Here is a 19,230-nt window from a genome sequence, read left to right as displayed (position 1 = left end):
GGGGGTATAGCCAGAGGGGGAGGGGCCTTGCACTTTTAATGTAGTGCTTTGTGTGGCCTCCAGAGGGCAGTAGCTATACCCCAATCGTCTGGGTCTCCCAATAGAGCGCTGAAGAAAAGCAGCATGTGGGCTCCAGCCTCCGTACCCGCAATGGATACCTCAACCTTAACAACACCGCCGACAAGAGTGGGGTGAGAAGGGAGCATGCTGGGGGCCCTATATGGGCCCACTTTTCTTCCATCCGACATGGTCAGCAGCTGCTGCTGACCAATCTGTGGAGCTGTGCTGTGCATGTCTGCCTCCTTCGCACAAAGCAAAAAAACTGAGGAGCCCGTGGGAGCACGGGGGGTGTATAGGCAGAAGGGGAGGGGCTTAACACTTTTGAGTGTAATACTTTGTGCTGCCTCCGGAGGCATAGCCTATACACCCAATTGTCTGGGTCTCCCAATAGAGCGACAAAGAAATGAAAAGCCAAACGTTCCGGCTCGGAGGGAGAGCCATCGGCCGGGCGGCGGGGAGCACCGGGCCTGTGGATTAGTTACTGTAATGTACAGGTCCAAATACATCGGAGCAGCCGAAGAACAGCGCCAATTTACAAAAACGCACTCACTTATTTCAAACTTTATTTACAAAAACGTTTCATGCCATGCCTGACGATTCCGTACAGAATCAGCGAGCCACTGCTTTATGTTAAATTAAAAGCAAAAAGAGAGAAGACGGCCACGGAGCTACGAATATAAGAGCCATGGAAATGGACGATTAAAACTGGACAGAAAAAAAAATAAAGTTCTAGAACATGTAGAGACGTCTGTACACTAAAACACGCGGGAGTCAGAACAGCAATATATGTACAAATACGCAACCACTGATGTCGCTCGCCCCCCCCCGGACAGAGAAATGCACAGTATGATACATAAAACAATAGTTTACAATCCGCCCAGACGAGACTCCGAGAGCAGAAGAGACGGCGGCGCCGGAACACGAGCCGCGCAAATCACTTCCGACTGCTTTTAATTCTTTCCAGTCTCTTTTTCAAGTCGTCGATGTTGGAGGCGGTGGCCGAGGAAGAGGAGGACGAGGTGGTGCTGGCGAGGGTCTGGTTGGAGTCTAGGTCCAGGTGCTGGAACTGCTCACGAGATTCCCGCAGCTGGGAGAGCTTGCTGTGCAACATGTCTGTGGACGATACCACGGATGGGGCGGAGGTCTTCGAGAGCAAGGAGCTGAGGGGAGGCCTCTCGTCCTGCTAGGAGACAAAATGTCATTACATGCCAAGGTAAAGGGGATTATCCAAGAGTTACACCCCCCAGGATCTGAGACGGATGACCCGACCCCCCCCCCCCCCCCAGGGAGGATTCCTATTGAATTGATGATGCCCTACAACTTTGTAATTCACTTTTTCTCTCTCTCATTCCGTTTTTGAGATAAAAAAAAATGCTAACTCCGTTGTTTTCCACCAGGTGGCGCTATAGGTGGTTTCATTGCGTAGGGCATGGCTACTTTACTATACCTAGACACCACTTCTATGCCTATAGCTGCCAAGTTAATGGCGGTGGACAGGATATGGTTGGACACGCTGTATAGAGGTGCGGTATATATAGGATATGGGTGGATACACTGTATAATGGTGCGGTGTATACAGGATATGGGTGGAAACGCTGTATATAGGTGCGGTGTATACAGGATATGGGTGGACACGCTGTATATAGGTGCGGTGTATACAGGATATGGGTGGACACGCTGTATATAGGTGCGGTGTATACAGGATATGGGTGGACACACTGTATATAGGTGCGGTGTATACAGGATATGGGTGGACACACTGTATATAGGTGCGGTGTATACAGGATATGGGTGCACACACTGTATATAGGTGCGGTGTATACAGGATATGGGTGCACGCACTGTATATAGGTGTGGTGTATACAGGATATGGGTGCACACACTGTATATAGGTGCGGTGTATACAGGATATGGGTGGACACACTGTATATAGGTGCGGTGTATACAGGATATGGGTGGACACGCTGTATATAGGTGCGGTGTATACAGGATATGGGTGCACACACTGTATATACTAGACAGGCTGTAGTGTGCGGATCAGGAGCGCAGCCTGGAAGGTGCCGTCTGTCCTCGGACCGTGGCAGCTGCACAGGTTGTAGATCACTAATCAGGCTTTACCTTTGCGTTGTCGAGCCCACACCTCTGGCGCAGGATTTTCAGCCTCTCCAGGTAGACAGACGGGCCGACCTCCTCCCCATTGGAATTGGTAGTGGGGGGAGGGGAGGTGGTGACGGCTGGAAGAGTATTGATCTCGGTCACGTGTGGGGAGATACCTGTCGGATACAGCAGCCGGTGAGATCGGGTACAGGCAGCGAGCACGAGACCACGGCCTAATCTGCAGGGCATCACCTGTAGAGGAGGTAATGCGAGCCTTCCCTTCCCGCTCCATCTCGATGAGGCGGAGGCCACGTTCCACGTAGCTCTGGAAGAACTGGGAGGAGTTCTTGAGGAACGGTTCAATCTCGGCGTCCGAATACTTTTTCTTGTACTCGTACAGCTCCGCCAAACCCTATGGAGGTGAATGTCACAAAAGTTCTAAGGATAGGTAATAACATTGATCGTCTTGCAACAATTGGCAGAATGAGCCACTTATTGACGTTCGATTAGCGCAGCAGTGCGCAAGCTCCACCGACGCTCCGTTCATTCTCTATGGAGCTGCCGAAAGCCCAAGTGCAGCGCTCAGCCGCCCCATAGAGATTGCATGGGCATGTAGACTGCTGCTTTATCTAAATGGGGATTAAGGTGCCCCCTTCTGCCATCGGTGAGGCGAGACCCCCCATTGTGAGTAGGAGATCCCTTCACTTTGTCCTTACCTCCTTAGTGTTCTCTTTGGAGCCAATCTTCTTGAAGATCTCGGCTAGGAAGTCACTGACATTCGCTTTTGAGGCTTTTTCCTGCTCGACAAAACACAAAGCAGACACTAAGCGGACAGACGGCAGGTACAGACGGCCCCGTCTATATACAGCACTTACACCGCTACTGGTTATATACCGGCAGGGCAGGACTCACCGTGCGGGACGCCCCCTTCTCCGTCTCCTTCTCACACTTGGAGCCGGTGCCGTCCATGGAGTGCTTCATCACCCGCAGGAGATGGGCCTCCAGCTCAGACTCGTGCTTGTTCTCGATCATGCTCAGGTGATCCATGATCTGCAAACATGGAGGACATTGCAGACACTGTGCGCCCCGGTCTGTGCGGTCCCGGTCCCGCAGCGGCCGCTTACCTTCGGGCCCTTCAGCTTGCACAGCGTGTGCAGCAGCGTCTTCAGCGTCCTCATGGGCAGCTCGCTCTTGTGCTGCTTCAGCTTCTCTTTGGGCAGGACCCTCATGAAGTTGTGGATGTCCAGCAGGATTCTGTCCAGATTTATATTATTGATGCATTCGGGGAGAAGCCGAATCATCCGCCACAAACACTGCAAATAAAACCGCGACACAACGTCAGCGTATAATCAGACGTCGACGGGAAAAATCTACAGCCGGATAAGACCAAGGAAATGCAAAAATGCTGTTACCCCCAGATAGGACGGTCAATTCAGCAATTGTCGGACGCCCAGAAAATATGTCCCAATGTCACTAATAGATGCTGCACAAACCCCTTAAAAGAAGGGAATTTTGTTACTTACCGTAAATTCCTTTTCTTCTAGCTCTTATTGGGAGACCCAGACGATTGGGTGTATAGCACTGCCTCCGGAGGCCACACAAAGCAATTACACTAAAAAGTGTAAGGCCCCTCCCCTTCTGGCTATACACCCCCAGTGGGATCACTGGCTCACCAGTTTTAGTGCAAAAGCAAGAAGGAGGAAAGCCAATAACTGGTTTAAACAAATTCTCTCCGAGTAACATCGGAGAACTGAAAAACCATTCAACATGAACAACATGTGTACCCGCAAAAAAACCAACAATCCCGAAGGACAACAGGGCGGGTGCTGGGTCTCCCAATAAGAGCTAGAAGAAAAGGAATTTACGGTAAGTAACAAAATTCCCTTCTTCTTCGGCGCTCTATTGGGAGACCCAGACGATTGGGACGTCCAAAAGCTGTCCCTGGGTGGGTAAAGAAATACCTCATGTTAGAGCTGCAAAACAGCCCTCCCCTACGGGGAGGCAACCGCCGCCTGCAGGACTCTTCTACCTAGGCTGGCGTCCGCCGAAGCATAGGTATGCACCTGATAATGTTTGGTGAAAGTGTGCAGACTCGACCAGGTAGCTGCCTGGCACACCTGTTGAGCCGTAGCCTGGTGTCGTAATGCCCAGGATGCACCCACGGCTCTGGTAGAATGGGCCTTCAGCCCTGATGGAACCGGAAGCCCAGCAGAACGGTAGGCTTCAAGAATTGGTTCTTTGATCCATCGAGCCAGGGTGGCCTTAGAAGCCTGCGACCCTTTGCGCTTACCAGCGACAAGGACAAAGAGTGCATCCGAACGGCGCAAGGGCGCCGTGCGGGAAATGTAGATTCTGAGTGCTCTCACCAGATCTAACAAATGTAAATCCTTCTCATACCGATGAACTGCATGAGGACAAAACGAAGGCAAAGAGATATCCTGATTAAGATGAAAAGAGGATACCACCTTCGGGAGAAACTCCTGAATAGGGCGCAGCACAACCTTGTCCTGGTGGAAGACCAGGAAGGGAGCCTTGGATGATAGCGCTGCCAGCTCAGACACTCTCCGAAGAGATGTGATCGCTACCAGAAAAGCCACTTTCTGTGATAGTCTAGAAAGTGAAACCTCCTTCAGAGGCTCGAAGGGCGGCTTCTGGAGGGCAACTAGTACCCTGTTCAGATCCCATGGATCTAACGGCCGCTTGTACGGGGGTACGATATGGCAAACCCCCTGTAGGAACGTGCGCACCTTAGGAAGGCGTGCCAAACGCCTCTGAAAAAAGACGGATAGCGCCGAGACCTGACCTTTAAGGGAGCCGAGCGACAAACCTTTTTCTAACCCAGATTGCAGGAAAGAAAGAAAGGTAGGCAATGCAAATGGCCAGGGAGACACTCCCTGAGCAGAGCACCAGGATAAAAATATCCTCCACGTTCTGTGGTAGATCTTAGCGGACGTGGGCTTCCTAGCCTGTCTCATGGTGGCAACGACCCCTTGGGACAATCCTGAAGACGTTAGGATCCAGGACTCAATGGCCACACAGTCAGGTTCAGGGCCGCAGAATTCCGATGGAAAAACGGCCCTTGGGACAGTAAGTCTGGTCGGTCTGGGAGTGCCCACGGTTGGCCGACCGTGAGCTGCCACAGATCCGGATACCACGCCCTCCTCGGCCAGTCTGGGGCGACAAGTATGACGCGGCTGCAATCGGATCTGATATTGCGTAGCACTCTGGGCAAGAGTGCCAGAGGTGGAAACACATAAGGGAGCCGGAACTGCGACCAATCTTGCACTAGGGCGTCTGCCGCCAGCGCTCTTTGATCGCGAGACCGTGCCATGAAGGTTGGGACCTTGTTGTTGTGCCGTGACGCCATTAGGTCGACGTCCGGCACCCCCCAGCGGCGACAGATTTCCTGAAACACGTCTGGGTGAAGGGACCATTCCCCTGCGTCCATGCCCTGGCGACTGAGGAAGTCTGCTTCCCAGTTTTCTACGCCGGGGATGTGAACTGCGGATATGGTGGAGGCTGTGGCTTCCACCCACATCAGAATCCGCCGGACTTCCTGGAAGGCTTGCCGACTGCGTGTCCCCCCTTGGTGGTTGATGTATGCCACCGCTGTGGAGTTGTCCGACTGAATTCGGATCTGCCTTCCTTCCAGCCACTGCTGGAAGGCTAGTAGGGCAAGATACACTGCTCTGATTTCCAGAACATTGATCTGAAGGGTGGACTCCTGCTGAGACCACGTACCCTGAGCCCTGTGGTGGAGAAAGACTGCTCCCCACCCTGACAGACTCGCGTCTGTCGTGACCACCGCCCAAGACGGTGGTAGGAAGGATCTTCCCTGTGATAATGAGGTGGGAAGAAGCCACCACTGCAGCGAGTCTTTGGCCGTCTGGGAAAGGGAGACTTTCCTGTCCAGGGATGTTGACTTCCCGTCCCATTGGCGGAGAATGTCCCATTGAAGTGGACGCAGATGAAACTGCGCAAACGGAACCGCCTCTATTGCCGCCACCATCTTCCCGAGGAAGTGCATGAGGCGTCTTAAGGAGTGCGGCTGACTTTGAAGGAGAGCCTGCTCCCCAGTCTGTAGAGACCGCTGCTTGTCCAGCGGAAGCTTCACTATCGCTGAGAGAGTATGAAACTCCATGCCAAGATACGTTAGTGATTGGGTCGGTGACAGATTTGACTTTGGGAAGTTGATGATCCACCCGAACGCCTGGAGAGTCTCCAGTGCAACATTCAGGCTGAGTTGGCATGCCTCTTGAGAGGGTGCCTTGACCAGTAGATCGTCCAAGTAAGGGATCACAGAGTGTCCGTGAGAGTGCAAGACTGCTACCACTGCTGCCATGATCTTGGTGAACACCCGGGGGGCTGTCGCCAGACCAAATGGCAGAGCTACGAACTGAAGATGGTCGTCTCCTATCACGAAGCGTAGAAAGCATTGGTGCTCTGTAGCAATCGGCACGTGGAGATAAGCATCTTTGATGTCTATTGATGCTAGGAAATCTCCTTGAGACATTGAGGCAATGACTGAGCGGAGGGATTCCATCCGGAACCGCCTGGCGTTCACATGCTTGTTGAGCAGTTTTAGGTCCAGAACAGGACGGAAGGAGCCGTCCTTTTTTTTTTGGAACCACAAAGAGATTGGAGTAAAATCCTCGCCCCCGTTCCTGAGGGGGGACAGGGATCACGACTCCTTCTGCTCTTAGAGAGTCCACCGCCTGCAGCAGGGCATCTGCTCGGTTGGGGTGTGGGGAGGTTCTGAAGAACCGAAGTGGAGGCCGAGAACTGAACTCGATTCTGTACCCGCGAGACAGAATGTCTGTTACCCACCGGTCTTTGACCTGTGACAGCCAAATGTCGCAAAAGCGGGAGAGCCTGCCACCGACCGAGGATGCGGAGGGAGGAGGCCGAAAGTCATGAGGTAGCCGCTTTGGAAGCGGTTCCTCCATTTGCTTTCCTGGGGCGTGAGTGAGCCCGCCAGGAATCTGAGCTCCCTTGTTCTTTCTGAGTCCTTTTGGACGAGGAGAATTGGGCCTTGCCCGAGCCTCGAAAGGACCGAAACCTCGACTGCCACTTTTTCTGTTGAGGTTTACTTGCTCTGGGCTGTGGTAAGGAAGAGTCCTTACCCTTGGACTGTTTTATGATTTCAGCCAATGGCTCACCAAACAGTCTGTCTCTAGATAATGGCAAGCTGGTTAAGCATTTTTTGGAACCAGCATCTGCTTTCCAGTCCTTTAACCACAAGGCTCTGCGCAAAACCACAGAATTGGCGGACGCCATAGCGGTACGGCTCGTAGATTCTAGGACAGCATTGATAGCATAGGTCGCAAACGCAGACATTTGCGAAGTTAGGGACGCCACTTGCGGCACTGCTGGATGTATGAAAGCATCCACCTGTGCTAAACCAGCTGAAATAGCTTGGAGTGCCCACACGGCCGCGAATGCTGGAGCAAACGACGCGCCGATAGATTCATAGACAGATTTCAACCAAAGGTCCATCTGTCTGTCGTTGGCATCTTTAAGTGAAGCGCCATCCTCTACTGCGACTATGGATCTAGCCGCAAGCTTGGAAATTGGGGGATCCACCTTTGGACACTGGGTCCAGCGTTTGGCCACTTCAGAGGGAAAAGGATAACGGGTATCCTTAGAACGTTTAGAGAAACGCTTGTCTGGATGAGCGTCGTGTTTCTGGATCGATTCTCTGAAGTCAGAGTGGTCCAAAAAAGCACTTAATTTACGCTTGGGATATAGGAAATGGAACTTCTCCTGCTGTGCAGCTGCCTCCTCTGCAGAAGGGGCTGGGGGAGAAATATCCAACAGTCTATTAATTGCCGATATAAGGTCATTAACCATGGCGTCACCATCAGGGGCATCCAGATTGAGAGGGGCCTCAGGATTAGAATCCTGATCACCGTCCTCAGTCTCATCACAGAGAGACTCTTGTCGCTGAGACCCTGAGCAGTGTGATGACGTGGAGGGTCTTTCCCAGCGAGCTCGCTTAGGCTGCCTGGGACTGTCATCTGAGTCAGAGACTTCAGCCTGTGATGCTTGAGACCCCCCTGAAGTACGGATTAGTTCCAACTGAGGGGGACCGGAGAGCATAGACACAGCAGTGTCCATGGTCTGAGCAACTGGCCTGGACTGCAAGGTCTCCAGGATTTTTGCCATAGTCACAGACATTTTATCAGCAAAAACTGCAAAGTCTGTCCCCGTCACCGGGGCAGGGTTCACAGGCGTCTCTGCCTGGGCCACTACCACCATAGGCTCTGGCTGACGAAGTGCCACTGGGACTGAACATGGCACACAATGAGAGTCGTTGGAGCCTGCTGGTAGATTAGCCCCACATGCAGTACAAACAGTGTACACAGCCTGTGCCTTGGCACCCTTGCGTTTTGCGGATGACATGTTGCTGCCTCCTCAGAGCAGTACAGGGTGTCCAGCCAAGAAGCGACCTTACAGTGCAACTATATATATATATATATGGTACCAAGAAAAAAGTACACTAATATAACACTGAGGCACTAGTGGGGCCAGCACTAAAGTGCAGCTTACCGCCCGCTTAGGAGCGGGTGTGTGGTCGCCGAAATCCCTTTAGTCTGGGTCTCCCAGAGCCTGCTGCCTTTCCCCAGCCAGACCGCATGTGTAATGGCTGCCGGCGTCCTTGTGGAGAGGGGGGGCGGGCCCTGGGCGTATACAGACGAAGAGCGGGAAGCCTGCTTCCCACTGTGCCTAGTGAGAGGGCTGGAGCATGTAAATAAAGCTCCAGCCCTCGGCGCTTGCCAATTGAGCAGCGTCTCTCCCCTACCCTGATTGACAGGGTGGGGGCGGGAACGAAGCGGCGCTAGGCCACAGAAGCCGGGGGCTAAAGTTAGAAGCGCCGCCGCCGTAAAGAAGGGAATTTTGTTACTTACCGTAAATTCCTTTTCTTCTAGCTCTTATTGGGAGACCCAGACGATTGGGGTATAGCTACTGCCTCCGGAGGCCACACAAAGCACTACACCAAAAAGTGCAAGGCCCCTCCCCTTCTGGCTATACCCCCCCGTGGTATCACGGGTTCTCCAGTTTTAGTGCCAAAGCAAGAAGGAGGAAAGCCAATAACTGGTTTAAACAAATTAACTCCGAGTAACATCGGAGAACTGAAAAACCGTTCAACATGAACAACATGTGTACCCGCAAACAACAAAAAAATCCCGAAGGACAACAGGGCGGGTGCTGGGTCTCCCAATAAGAGCTAGAAGAAAAGGAATTTACGGTAAGTAACAAAATTCCCTTCTTCTTCAGCGCTCTATTGGGAGACCCAGACGATTGGGACGTCCAAAAGCTGTCCCTGGGTGGGTAAAGAAATACCTCATGTTAGAGCTGCAAAACAGCCCTCCCCTACGGGGGTGTCACTGCCGCCTGCAGGACTCTTCTACCTAAGCTGGCATCCGCCGAAGCATAGGTATGCACCTGATAATGCTTGGTGAAAGTGTGCAGACTCGACCAGGTAGCTGCCTGGCACACTTGTTGAGCCGAAGCCTGGTGTCGTAATGCCCAGGACGCACCCACGGCTCTGGTTGAGTGGGCTTTTAGCCCTGAAGGAACCGGAAGCCCCGCAGAACGGTAGGCCTCTAGAATTGGTTCTTTGATCCATCGAGCCAGGGTGGCTTTAGAAGCCTGCAACCCCTTGCGCGGACCAGCGACAAGGACAAAAAGTGCATCGGAACGGCGCATGGGCGCCGTGCGGGAAATGTAGATTCTGAGTGCTCTCACCAGATCTAGCAAACGTAAGTCCTTTTCATACCGGTGAACCGGATGAGGACAAAAGGAAGGCAAGGATATATCCTGATTAAGATGAAACGAGGATACGACCTTAGGGAGAAACTCCGGAATGGGGCGCAGCACTACCTTGTCCTGGTGGAACACCAGGAAGGGAGCCTTGGATGACAGAGCTGCCAGCTCCGACACTCGCCGAAGCGATGTGATCGCAACAAGAAACGCCACTTTCTGTGACAGGCGAGAAAAGGAAACTTCCTTCAGAGGCTCGAAAGGCGGCTTCTGGAGAGCAACTAGTACCCTGTTCAGATCCCATGGATCTAACGGCCGCCTGTACGGGGGCACAATATGACAGACCCCCTGCAGGAACGTGCGCACCTTAGGAAGACGTGCTAGACGCTTCTGAAAAAACACGGATAGTGCCGAGACTTGCCCTTTAAGGGAGCTGAGCGACAAGCCCTTTTCTAACCCCGATTGCAGGAAAGAAAGAAAAGTGGGCAATGCAAATGGCCAGGGAGACACTCCCTGAGCGGAACACCAGGATAAGAAAATCTTCCACGTTCTGTGGTAGATCTTAGCAGAAGTCGACTTTCTAGCCTGTCTCATTGTGGCTACAACTCCTTGGGATAATCCTGCAGACGCTAGGATCCAGGACTCAATGGCCACACAGTCAGGTTCAGGGCCGCAGAATTCTGATGGAAAAACGGCCCTTGGGACAGTAAGTCTGGTCGGTCTGGAAGTGACCACGGTCGGCCGACCGTGAGATGCCACAGATCCGGATACCACGATCTCCTCGGCCAGTCTGGGGCGACGAGTATGACGCGGCTGCAATCGGATCTGATCTTGCGTAAGACTCTGGGCAAGAGTGCCAGAGGCGGGAATACGTATGGGAGCCGGAACTGCGACCAATCTTGTACTAAGGCGTCTGCCGCCAGAGCTATTTGATCGCGCGACCTCGCCATAAATGCCGGGACCTTGTTGTTGTGCCGGGACGCCATTAGGTCGACGTCCGGCACTCCCCAACGGCGACAGATTTCCTGAAACGCGTCCGGGTGAAGGGACCATTCCCCTGCGTCCATGCCCTGGCGACTGAGGAAGTCTGCTTCCCAGTTTTCGACGCCTGGGATGTGAACCGCGGATATGGTGGATGCTGTGTCTTCCACCCACATTAGAATGCGCCGGACTTCTTGGAAGGCTTGCCGACTGCGCGTCCCTCCTTGGTGGTTGATGTATGCCACCGCTGTGGAGTTGTCCGACTGGATTCGGATCTGCTTTCCTTCCAGCCACTGTTGGAAGGCTAGTAGGGCAAGATACACTGCCCTGATTTCCAGAACATTGAACTGAAGGGTGGACTCCTGCGGAGTCCACGTTCCCTGAGCCCTGTGGTGGAGAAAAACTGCTCCCCACCCTGACAGACTCGCATCTGTCGTGACCACTGCCCAGGACGGGGGCAGGAAGGATCTTCCCTGAGACAATGAGGTGGGAAGGAGCCACCATTGTAGAGAGTCCTTGGCCGTCTGAGAGAGGGAGACTTTCCTGTCTAGTGACGTTGACTTTCCGTCCCATTGGCGGAGAATGTCCCATTGAAGTGGGCGCAGATGAAACTGCGCAAAGGGAACTGCTTCCATGGCTGCCACCATCTTCCCTAGGAAGTGCATGAGGCGCCGCAAGGGGTGCGACTGACCCTGAAGGAGAGATTGCACCCCTGTTTGTAGTGATCGCTGTTTGTTCAGCGGAAGCTTCACTATCGCTGCTAGAGTATGGAACTCCATGCCAAGATACGTGAGTGATTGGGTCGGTGACAGGATCGACTTTGGAAAGTTGATGATCCATCCGAAAGACTGTAGAGTCTCCAGCGTAGCATTCAGGCTGAGTTGGCATGCCTCTTGAGAGGGTGCCTTGACCAGTAGATCGTCTAGGTAAGGGATCACCGAGTGTCCCTGAGAGTGCAAGACTGCTACCACTGCCGCCATGACCTTGGTGAAGACCCGTGGGGCTGTCGCCAGACCGAATGGCAGAGCTACGAACTGAAGATGGTCGTCTCCTATCACAAAACGTAGAAAACGTTGATGTTCTGTAGCAATTGGCACGTGGAGATAAGCATCTTTGATGTCTATTGAGGCAAGGAAGTCTCCTCGAGACATTGAGGCAATGACAGATCGTAGGGTTTCCATCCGGAACCGCCTGGCGTGCACATGTTTGTTGAGCAGTTTTAGGTCCAGAACAGGACGGAATGAGCCGTCCTTTTTTGGAACCACAAAGAGATTGGAGTAAAACCCTCGACCCTGTTCCTGAGGAGGGACAGGGATCACTACTCCTTCCGCTCTTAGGGAGTCCACCGCCTGCCGCAGAGCATCTGCTCGGTCTGGATGTGGGGAGGTTCTGAAGAATCGGGCTGGAGGACGAGAACTGAACTCGATTCTGTACCCGCGAGACAAAATGTCTGTCACCCACCGGTCCTTGACCTGTGACAGCCAAATGTCGCAAAAACGGGAGAGCCTGCCCCCGACCGGAGATTCGGCGGGAGGGGGCTGGAAGTCATGAGGTAGCCGCTTTGGAAGTGGTTCCTCCATTTGCTTTCTTGGGGCGTGCGTGAGCCCGCCAGGAATCTGAGTTTCTTTGCGTCCTCTGAGACCCTTTAGACGAGGTAAATGGTGTCTTGCCCGAACCTCGAAAGGACTGAAACCTCTGCTGCCACTTTTTCTGATGAGGTTTGCTTGTTCTGGGCTGGGGTAAAGAAGAGTCTTTACCCTTGGACTGCTTAATGATGTCAGCCAATGGCTCGCCAAACAGTCTATCTCTAGATAAAGGCAAGCTGGTTAAACATTTCTTGGAACCAGCATCTGCCTTCCAGTCCTTTAACCACAAGGCTCTGCGCAAAACTACCGAATTGGCGGACGCCATGGAGGTGCGGCTGGTAGATTCTAGGACCGCATTGATAGCGTAAGACGCAAACGCAGACATCTGCGAGGTAAGGGACGCCACTTGTGGCACTGCTGGATGTATGATAGCATCCACTTTTGCTAAACCAGCTGAAATAGCCTGGAGAGCCCATACGGCTGCGAATGCCGGAGCAAACGACGCGCCGATAGCTTCATAGACAGATTTTAACCAAAGGTCCATCTGTCTGTCATTGGCATCTTTAAGTGAAGCGCCATCCTCCACTGCAACTATGGATCTAGCTGCAAGTTTGGAAATCGGGGGGTCTACCTTTGGACACTGGGTCCAGCGCTTGACCACATCAGGGGGGAAAGGATAACGTGTATCCCTAGAACGTTTAGAGAAACGTCTTTCTGGGTGAGCGTCGTGTTTCTGGATTGATTCTCTGAAGTCAGAGTGATCCAACAAAGCACTTAATTTACGCCTGGGATAGAGGAAACGAAACTTCTCCTGCTCTGCAGCTGCCTCTTCTGCTGAAGGGGCTGGGGGAGCAATCTCTAACAGCCTATTGATGGCTGAGATGAGGTCGTTTACCATGGCGTCCCCATCAGGGGTATCCAGGTTGAGAGGGGTTCCAGGAGTGGATTCCTGATCACTCTCTTCAGACACCTCACAGGGAGACTGATTGCGCTGAGACCCTGAGCAGTGTGATGACGTTGAGGGTCTTTCCCAGCGAGCCCGCTTAGGGTGGCTGGGGCTATCATCTGAGTCATAATCCTCAGCTTGTGAAGCCGGGGACCCCCTTGTAGTCTGGATTGGATCCAGCTGAGGGGGGCCAGAGGACAGAGACCTCGCCGAGTCCAAAGACTGAGCCCCAGACATGGATTGCAAAGTTTCAAGGATTTTTGCCATAGTCACAGACATTCTATCAGCAAAAACTGCAAAGTCTGTCCCTGGCGCCGGGGCAGAACTTACAAGCGTCTCAGCCTGGGACACTACCTCTCCGGACTCCGGCTGGCGAAGCAGCACCGGATCGGAGCATTGCACACAATGGGAGTCATCGGAGCCTGCTGGTAGAGCAGCCCCACATGCAGCACACGCAGTGTACACAGCCCTTGCCTTGGCAGCCTTGCGTTTTGTGGATGGCATGTTGCTGCTTCCTCAGAGCGATCTGGGTATCCAGCCAGGAAGCGACCTCACAGTGCAAGAAATAAATATATCTATATATCTGGTAGACAGTACACCAATACACAGTGAGGCACTAGAGGGGCCAGCTGAAATGCCGCTTACCGCCCGCTTAAGAGCGGGTGTGTGGTCGCCAAAAAGCCCCCCCAGTCCAGGTCTCCCAGAGCCTGCGTTCTGCCTCCAGCCAGACTGCATGTAATGGCTGCCGGCGTCCTGGGAGAGGAGGGGGGGCGGGCCCTGGGCGTTCCTGGCTAAGAGCGGGAAGCCTGCTTCCCTCTGTGCCTAGTGAGAGGGCTGGAGCATGTAAATCAGGCTCCAGCCCTCGTCGCTGCTGCGAAACAGCGTCTCTCCCCTACCCTGATTGACAGGGTGGGGGCGGGAACGAAGCGGAGCTAGGCCGCAAAAAGCCGGGGACTAAAGTTATAAACGCCGCCGCCGTAAAAGCGCGGTCGGCGTGTCCCCGGCGCACCACAAGTCACAGCAGCGCCGCCCGGTCCAGTGGGGGTCGGCGCTGCGTTCCCACAACACAAAGTCCCCCAGTAAACTGTAGGAACACTAACTCCAACGTTACGGTCCCCGGCGCACTACAACACCCAGCCAGCCCGGAGTGTGTCTGTGCCTGCCGGGGACACAGAGTACCTGTATGATGCAGGGCCTTGTCCCTGATTGTACTCCTGCTCCATATCCATCAGGTGCTATGGGTCTGTGGATGGAGCCCGGCGTCAGAGCTTAGAGGCCGGCAGGATCCCACTTCCACAGAGCCCTACAAGGGGATGTGGAAGGAAAGCAGCATGTGGGGCTCCAGCCTCTGTACCAGCAATAGGTACCTCAACCTTACAACACCATCCACGGGTGAGAAGGGAGCATGCTGGGGGCCCTATATGGGCCCTCTTTTCTTCCATCCGAAATAGTCAGCAGCTACTGCTGACTAAAATCTGTGGAGCTATGCATGGATGTCTGACCTCCTTCGCACAAAGCTTGAAAACTGGAGAACCCGTGATACCACGGGGGGGTATAGCCAGAAGGGGAGGGGCCTTGCACTTTTTGGTGTAGTGCTTTGTGTGGCCTCCGGAGGCAGTAGCTATACCCCAATCGTCTGGGTCTCCCAATAGAGCGCTGAAGAAAGCGCGGTCGGCGCAAAGTCCCCGGCGCACCACAAGTCGCAGCTGCGCCGCCGCTCCAGTAGCGGTCGGCGCAGTAGTTCCCAACATGTAACGTCACTCAGCAAAGCTGCAGTGACCTAACCCCAGCGCACAGCGCTACTGTCCCCGGCGCACTATAACGCTCAGCAAGCCTTGAGAGTGTCCGTGCCTGCCGGGGACACAGAGTACCTGAAAGTTGCAGGGCCTTGTCCCTGAACGGCACTCCCGCTCCAAATCCAGCAGGTTCTCTGGGTCTGTGGATGGAGCCCGGCCCCAGGGCTTGGGGGCCGGCAAGATCCCACTTCCACAGAGCCCTCCAGGGGATGTGGAAGGAAAACAGCATGTGGGCTCCAGCCTCTGTACCAGCAATAGGTACCTCAACCTTACAAGCACCACCGCGGGTGAGAAGGGAGCATGCTGGGGGCCCCATATGGGCCCTCTTTTCTTCCATCCGATATAGCCAGCAGCTACTGCTGACTACAAACAGTGGAGCTATGCGTGGATGTCTGACCTCCTTCGCACAAAGCAGAAAACTGGTGAGCCAGTGATCCCACTGGGGGTGTATAGCCAGAAGGGGAGGGGCCTTACACTTTTTAGTGTAATTGCTTTGTGTGGCCTCCGGAGGCAGTGCTATACACCCAATCGTCTGGGTCTCCCAATAGAGCGCCGAAGAAATTCCCTTCTTCTTCGGCGCTCCATTGGGAGACCCAGACGATTGGGACGTCCAAAAGCTGTCCCTGGGTGGGTAAAGAATACCTCATGTTAGAGCTGCAAGACAGCCCTCCCCTATATGGAGGCAACTGCCGCCTGCAGGACTCTACTACCTAGGCTGGCGTCCGCCGAAGCATAGGTATGCACCTGATCATGTTTGGTGAAAGTGTGCAGACTCGACCAGGTAGCTGCCTGGCACACCTGTTGAGCCGTAGCCTGGTGTCGCAATGCCCAGGATGCACCCACGGCTCTGGTAGAATGGGCCTTCAGCCCTGATGGAACCGGAAGCCCAGCAGAACGGTAGGCTTCAAGAATTGGTTCTTTGATCCATCGAGCCAGGGTGGCCTTAGAAGCCTGCGACCCTTTGCGCTTACCAGCGACAAGGACAAAGAGTGCATCCGAACGGCGCAAGGGCGCCGTGCGGGAAATGTAGATTCTGAGTGCTCTCACCAGATCTAACAAATGTAAATCCTTCTCATACCGATGAACTGCATGAGGACAAAACGAAGGCAAAGAGATATCCTGATTAAGATGAAAAGAGGATACCACCTTCGGGAGAAACTCCTGAATGGGGCGCAGCACAACCTTGTCCTGGTGGAAGACCAGGAAGGGAGCCTTGGATGATAGCGCTGCCAGCTCAGACACTCTCCGAAGAGATGTGATCGCTACCAGAAAAGCCACTTTCTGTGATAGTCTAGAAAGTGAAACCTCCCTCAGAGGCTCGAAGGGCGGCTTCTGGAGGGCAACTAGTACCCTGTTCAGATCCCATGGATCTAACGGCCGCTTGTACGGGGGTACGATATGGCAAACCCCCTGTAGGAACGTGCGCACCTTAGGAAGGCGTGCCAAACGCCTCTGAAAAAAGACGGATAGCGCCGAGACCTGACCTTTAAGGGAGCCGAGCGACAAACCTTTTTCTAACCCAGATTGCAGGAAAGAAAGAAAGGTAGGCAATGCAAATGGCCAGGGAGACACTCCCTGAGCAGAGCACCAGGATAAGAATATCCTCCACGTTCTGTGGTAGATCTTAGCGGACGTGGGCTTCCTAGCCTGTCTCATGGTGGCAACGACCCCTTGGGACAATCCTGAAGACGCTAGGATCCAGGACTCAATGGCCACACAGTCAGGTTCAGGGCCGCAGAATTCCGATGGAAAAACGGCCCTTGGGACAGTAAGTCTGGTCGGTCTGGTAGTGCCCACGGTTGGCCGACCGTGAGCTGCCACAGATCCGGATACCACGCCCTCCTCGGCCAGTCTGGGGCGACGAGTATGACGCGGCTGCAATCGGATCTGATCTTGCGTAGCACTCTGGGCAAGAGTGCCAGAGGTGGAAACACATAAGGGAGCCGGAACTGCGACCAATCTTGCACTAGGGCGTCTGCCGCCAGCGCTCTTTGATCGCGAGACCGTGCCATGAAGGTTGGGACCTTGTGGTTGTGCCGGGACGCCATGAGGTCGACGTCCGGCCTTCCCCATCGGCGACAGATTTCCTGAAACACGTCTGGGTGAAGGGACCATTCCCCTGCGTCCATGCCCTGGCGACTGAGGAAGTCTGCTTCCCAGTTTTCTACGCCGGGGATGTGAACTGCGGATATGGTGGAGGCCGTGGCTTCCACCCACATCAGAATCCGCCTGACTTCCTGGAAGGCTTGCCGACTGCGTGTCTCCCCTTGGTGGTTGATGTATGCCACCGCTGTGGAGTTGTCCGACTGAATTCGGATCTGCCTTCCTTCCAGCCACTGCTGGAAGGCTAGTAGGGCAAGACACACTGCTCTGATTTCCAGAACATTGATCTGAAGGGTGGACTCCTGCTGAGTCCACGTACCCTGAGCCCTGTGGTGGAGAAAAACTGCTCCCCACCCTGACAGACTCGCGTCTGTCGTGACCACCGCCCAAGACGGTGGTAGGAAGGATCTTCCCTGTGATAATGAGGTGGGAAGAAGCCACCACTGCAGAGAGTCCTTGGCCGTCTGGGAAAGGGAGACTTTCCTGTCCAGGGATGTTGACTTCCCGTCCCATTGGCGGAGAATGTCCCATTGAAGTGGGCGCAGATGAAACTGCGCAAACGGAACCGCTTCCATTGCCGCCACCATCTTCCCGAGGAAGTGCATGAGGCGTCTTAAGGAGTGCGACTGACTTTGAAGGAGAGCCTGCACCCCAGTCTGTAGTGACCTCTGCTTGTCCAGCGGAAGCTTCACTATCGCTGAGAGAGTATGAAACTCCATGCCAAGATACGTTAGTGATTGGGTCGGTGACAGATTTGACTTTGAGAAGTTGATGATCCACCCGAACGTCTGGAGAGTCTCCAGTGCAACAGTCAAGCTGAGTTGGCATGCCTCTTGAGAGGGTGCCTTGACCAGTAGATCGTCCAAGTAAGGGATCACAGAGTGTCCCTGAGAGTGCAAGACTGCTACCATTGCCGCCATGATCTTGGTGAACACCCGTGGGGCTGTCGCTAGACCAAATGGCAGAGCTACGAACTGAAGATGGTCGTCTCCTATCACGAAGCGTAGAAAGCGTTGGTGCTCTGTAGCAATCGGCACGTGGAGATAAGCATCCTTGATGTCTATTGATGCTAGGAAATCTCCTTGAGACATTGAGGCAATGACTGAGCGGAGGGATTCCATCCGGAACCGCCTGGCGTTCACATGCTTGTTGAGCAGTTTTAGGTCCAGAACAGGACGGAATGAGCCGTCCTTTTTTGGCACCACAAAGAGATTGGAGTAAAAACCTTGACCTCGTTCCTGAAGAGGAACAGGGACCACCACTCCTTCTGCTCTTAGAGAATTCACCGCCTGCAGAAGGGCATCTGCTCGGTCGGGATGTGGGGAAGTTCTGAAGAACCGAGGCGGAGGACGAGAACTGAACTCTATCCTGTACCCGTGAGACAAAATGTCTGTTACCCACCGGTCTTTGACCTGTGGCAGCCAAATGTCGCAAAAGCGGGAGAGCCTGCCACCGACCGAGGATGCGGAGGGAGGCGGCCGAAAGTCATGAGGCAGCCGCCTTGGAAGCGGTACCTCCGGTTGCTTTCTTGGGGCGTGAGTGAGCCCGCCAGGAATCAGAGCTCCTTTGCTCTTTCTGAGTCCCTTTGGACGAGGAGAATTGGGGCTTGCCCGAGCCTCGAAAGGACCGAAACCTCGACTGCCACTTCCTCTGTTGAGGTTTGCTTGATCTGGGCTGGGGTAAGGAGGAGTCCTTACCTTTGGACTGTTTAATGATTTCCGCCAATTGCTCACCAAACAGTCTGTCTCCAGATAATGGCAAGCTGGTTAAACATTTTTTAGAAGCAGAATCTGCTTTCCATTCCTTTAACCACAAGGCTCTGCGCAAAACTACAGAGTTGGCGGATGCCATTGAGGTACGGCTCGTAGAGTCCAGTACCGCATTGATAGCGTAGGTC

General features: G+C 53.9%; 1 protein-coding gene across 1 annotated transcript in view; it reads right to left on the bottom strand.

Annotated features, from left to right (window-relative positions):
- Positions 1-606: 606 nt before the first annotated feature.
- The window catches only part of CKAP5 (cytoskeleton associated protein 5), a 48,692-nt gene continuing 30,068 nt past the window's right edge, over positions 607-19,230 (bottom strand). The window contains exons 13-18 of the mRNA XM_075325511.1: positions 3,282-3,470; positions 3,070-3,207; positions 2,874-2,954; positions 2,410-2,569; positions 2,179-2,333; positions 607-1,243 (exon numbers count right to left, since the gene is read on the bottom strand). Coding sequence (XP_075181626.1) covers positions 995-1,243; positions 2,179-2,333; positions 2,410-2,569; positions 2,874-2,954; positions 3,070-3,207; positions 3,282-3,470 — 972 coding nt within the window. The 3' untranslated portion in view covers positions 607-994. The remainder of the gene's footprint in view (positions 1,244-2,178; positions 2,334-2,409; positions 2,570-2,873; positions 2,955-3,069; positions 3,208-3,281; positions 3,471-19,230) is intronic.

Source organism: Anomaloglossus baeobatrachus, chromosome 10 (genome assembly GCF_048569485.1).
Source record: "Anomaloglossus baeobatrachus isolate aAnoBae1 chromosome 10, aAnoBae1.hap1, whole genome shotgun sequence".
In the NCBI taxonomy this organism is placed as follows: Eukaryota; Metazoa; Chordata; class Amphibia; order Anura; family Aromobatidae; genus Anomaloglossus; species Anomaloglossus baeobatrachus.
This window is presented reverse-complemented; position numbering and strand designations above follow the sequence as displayed.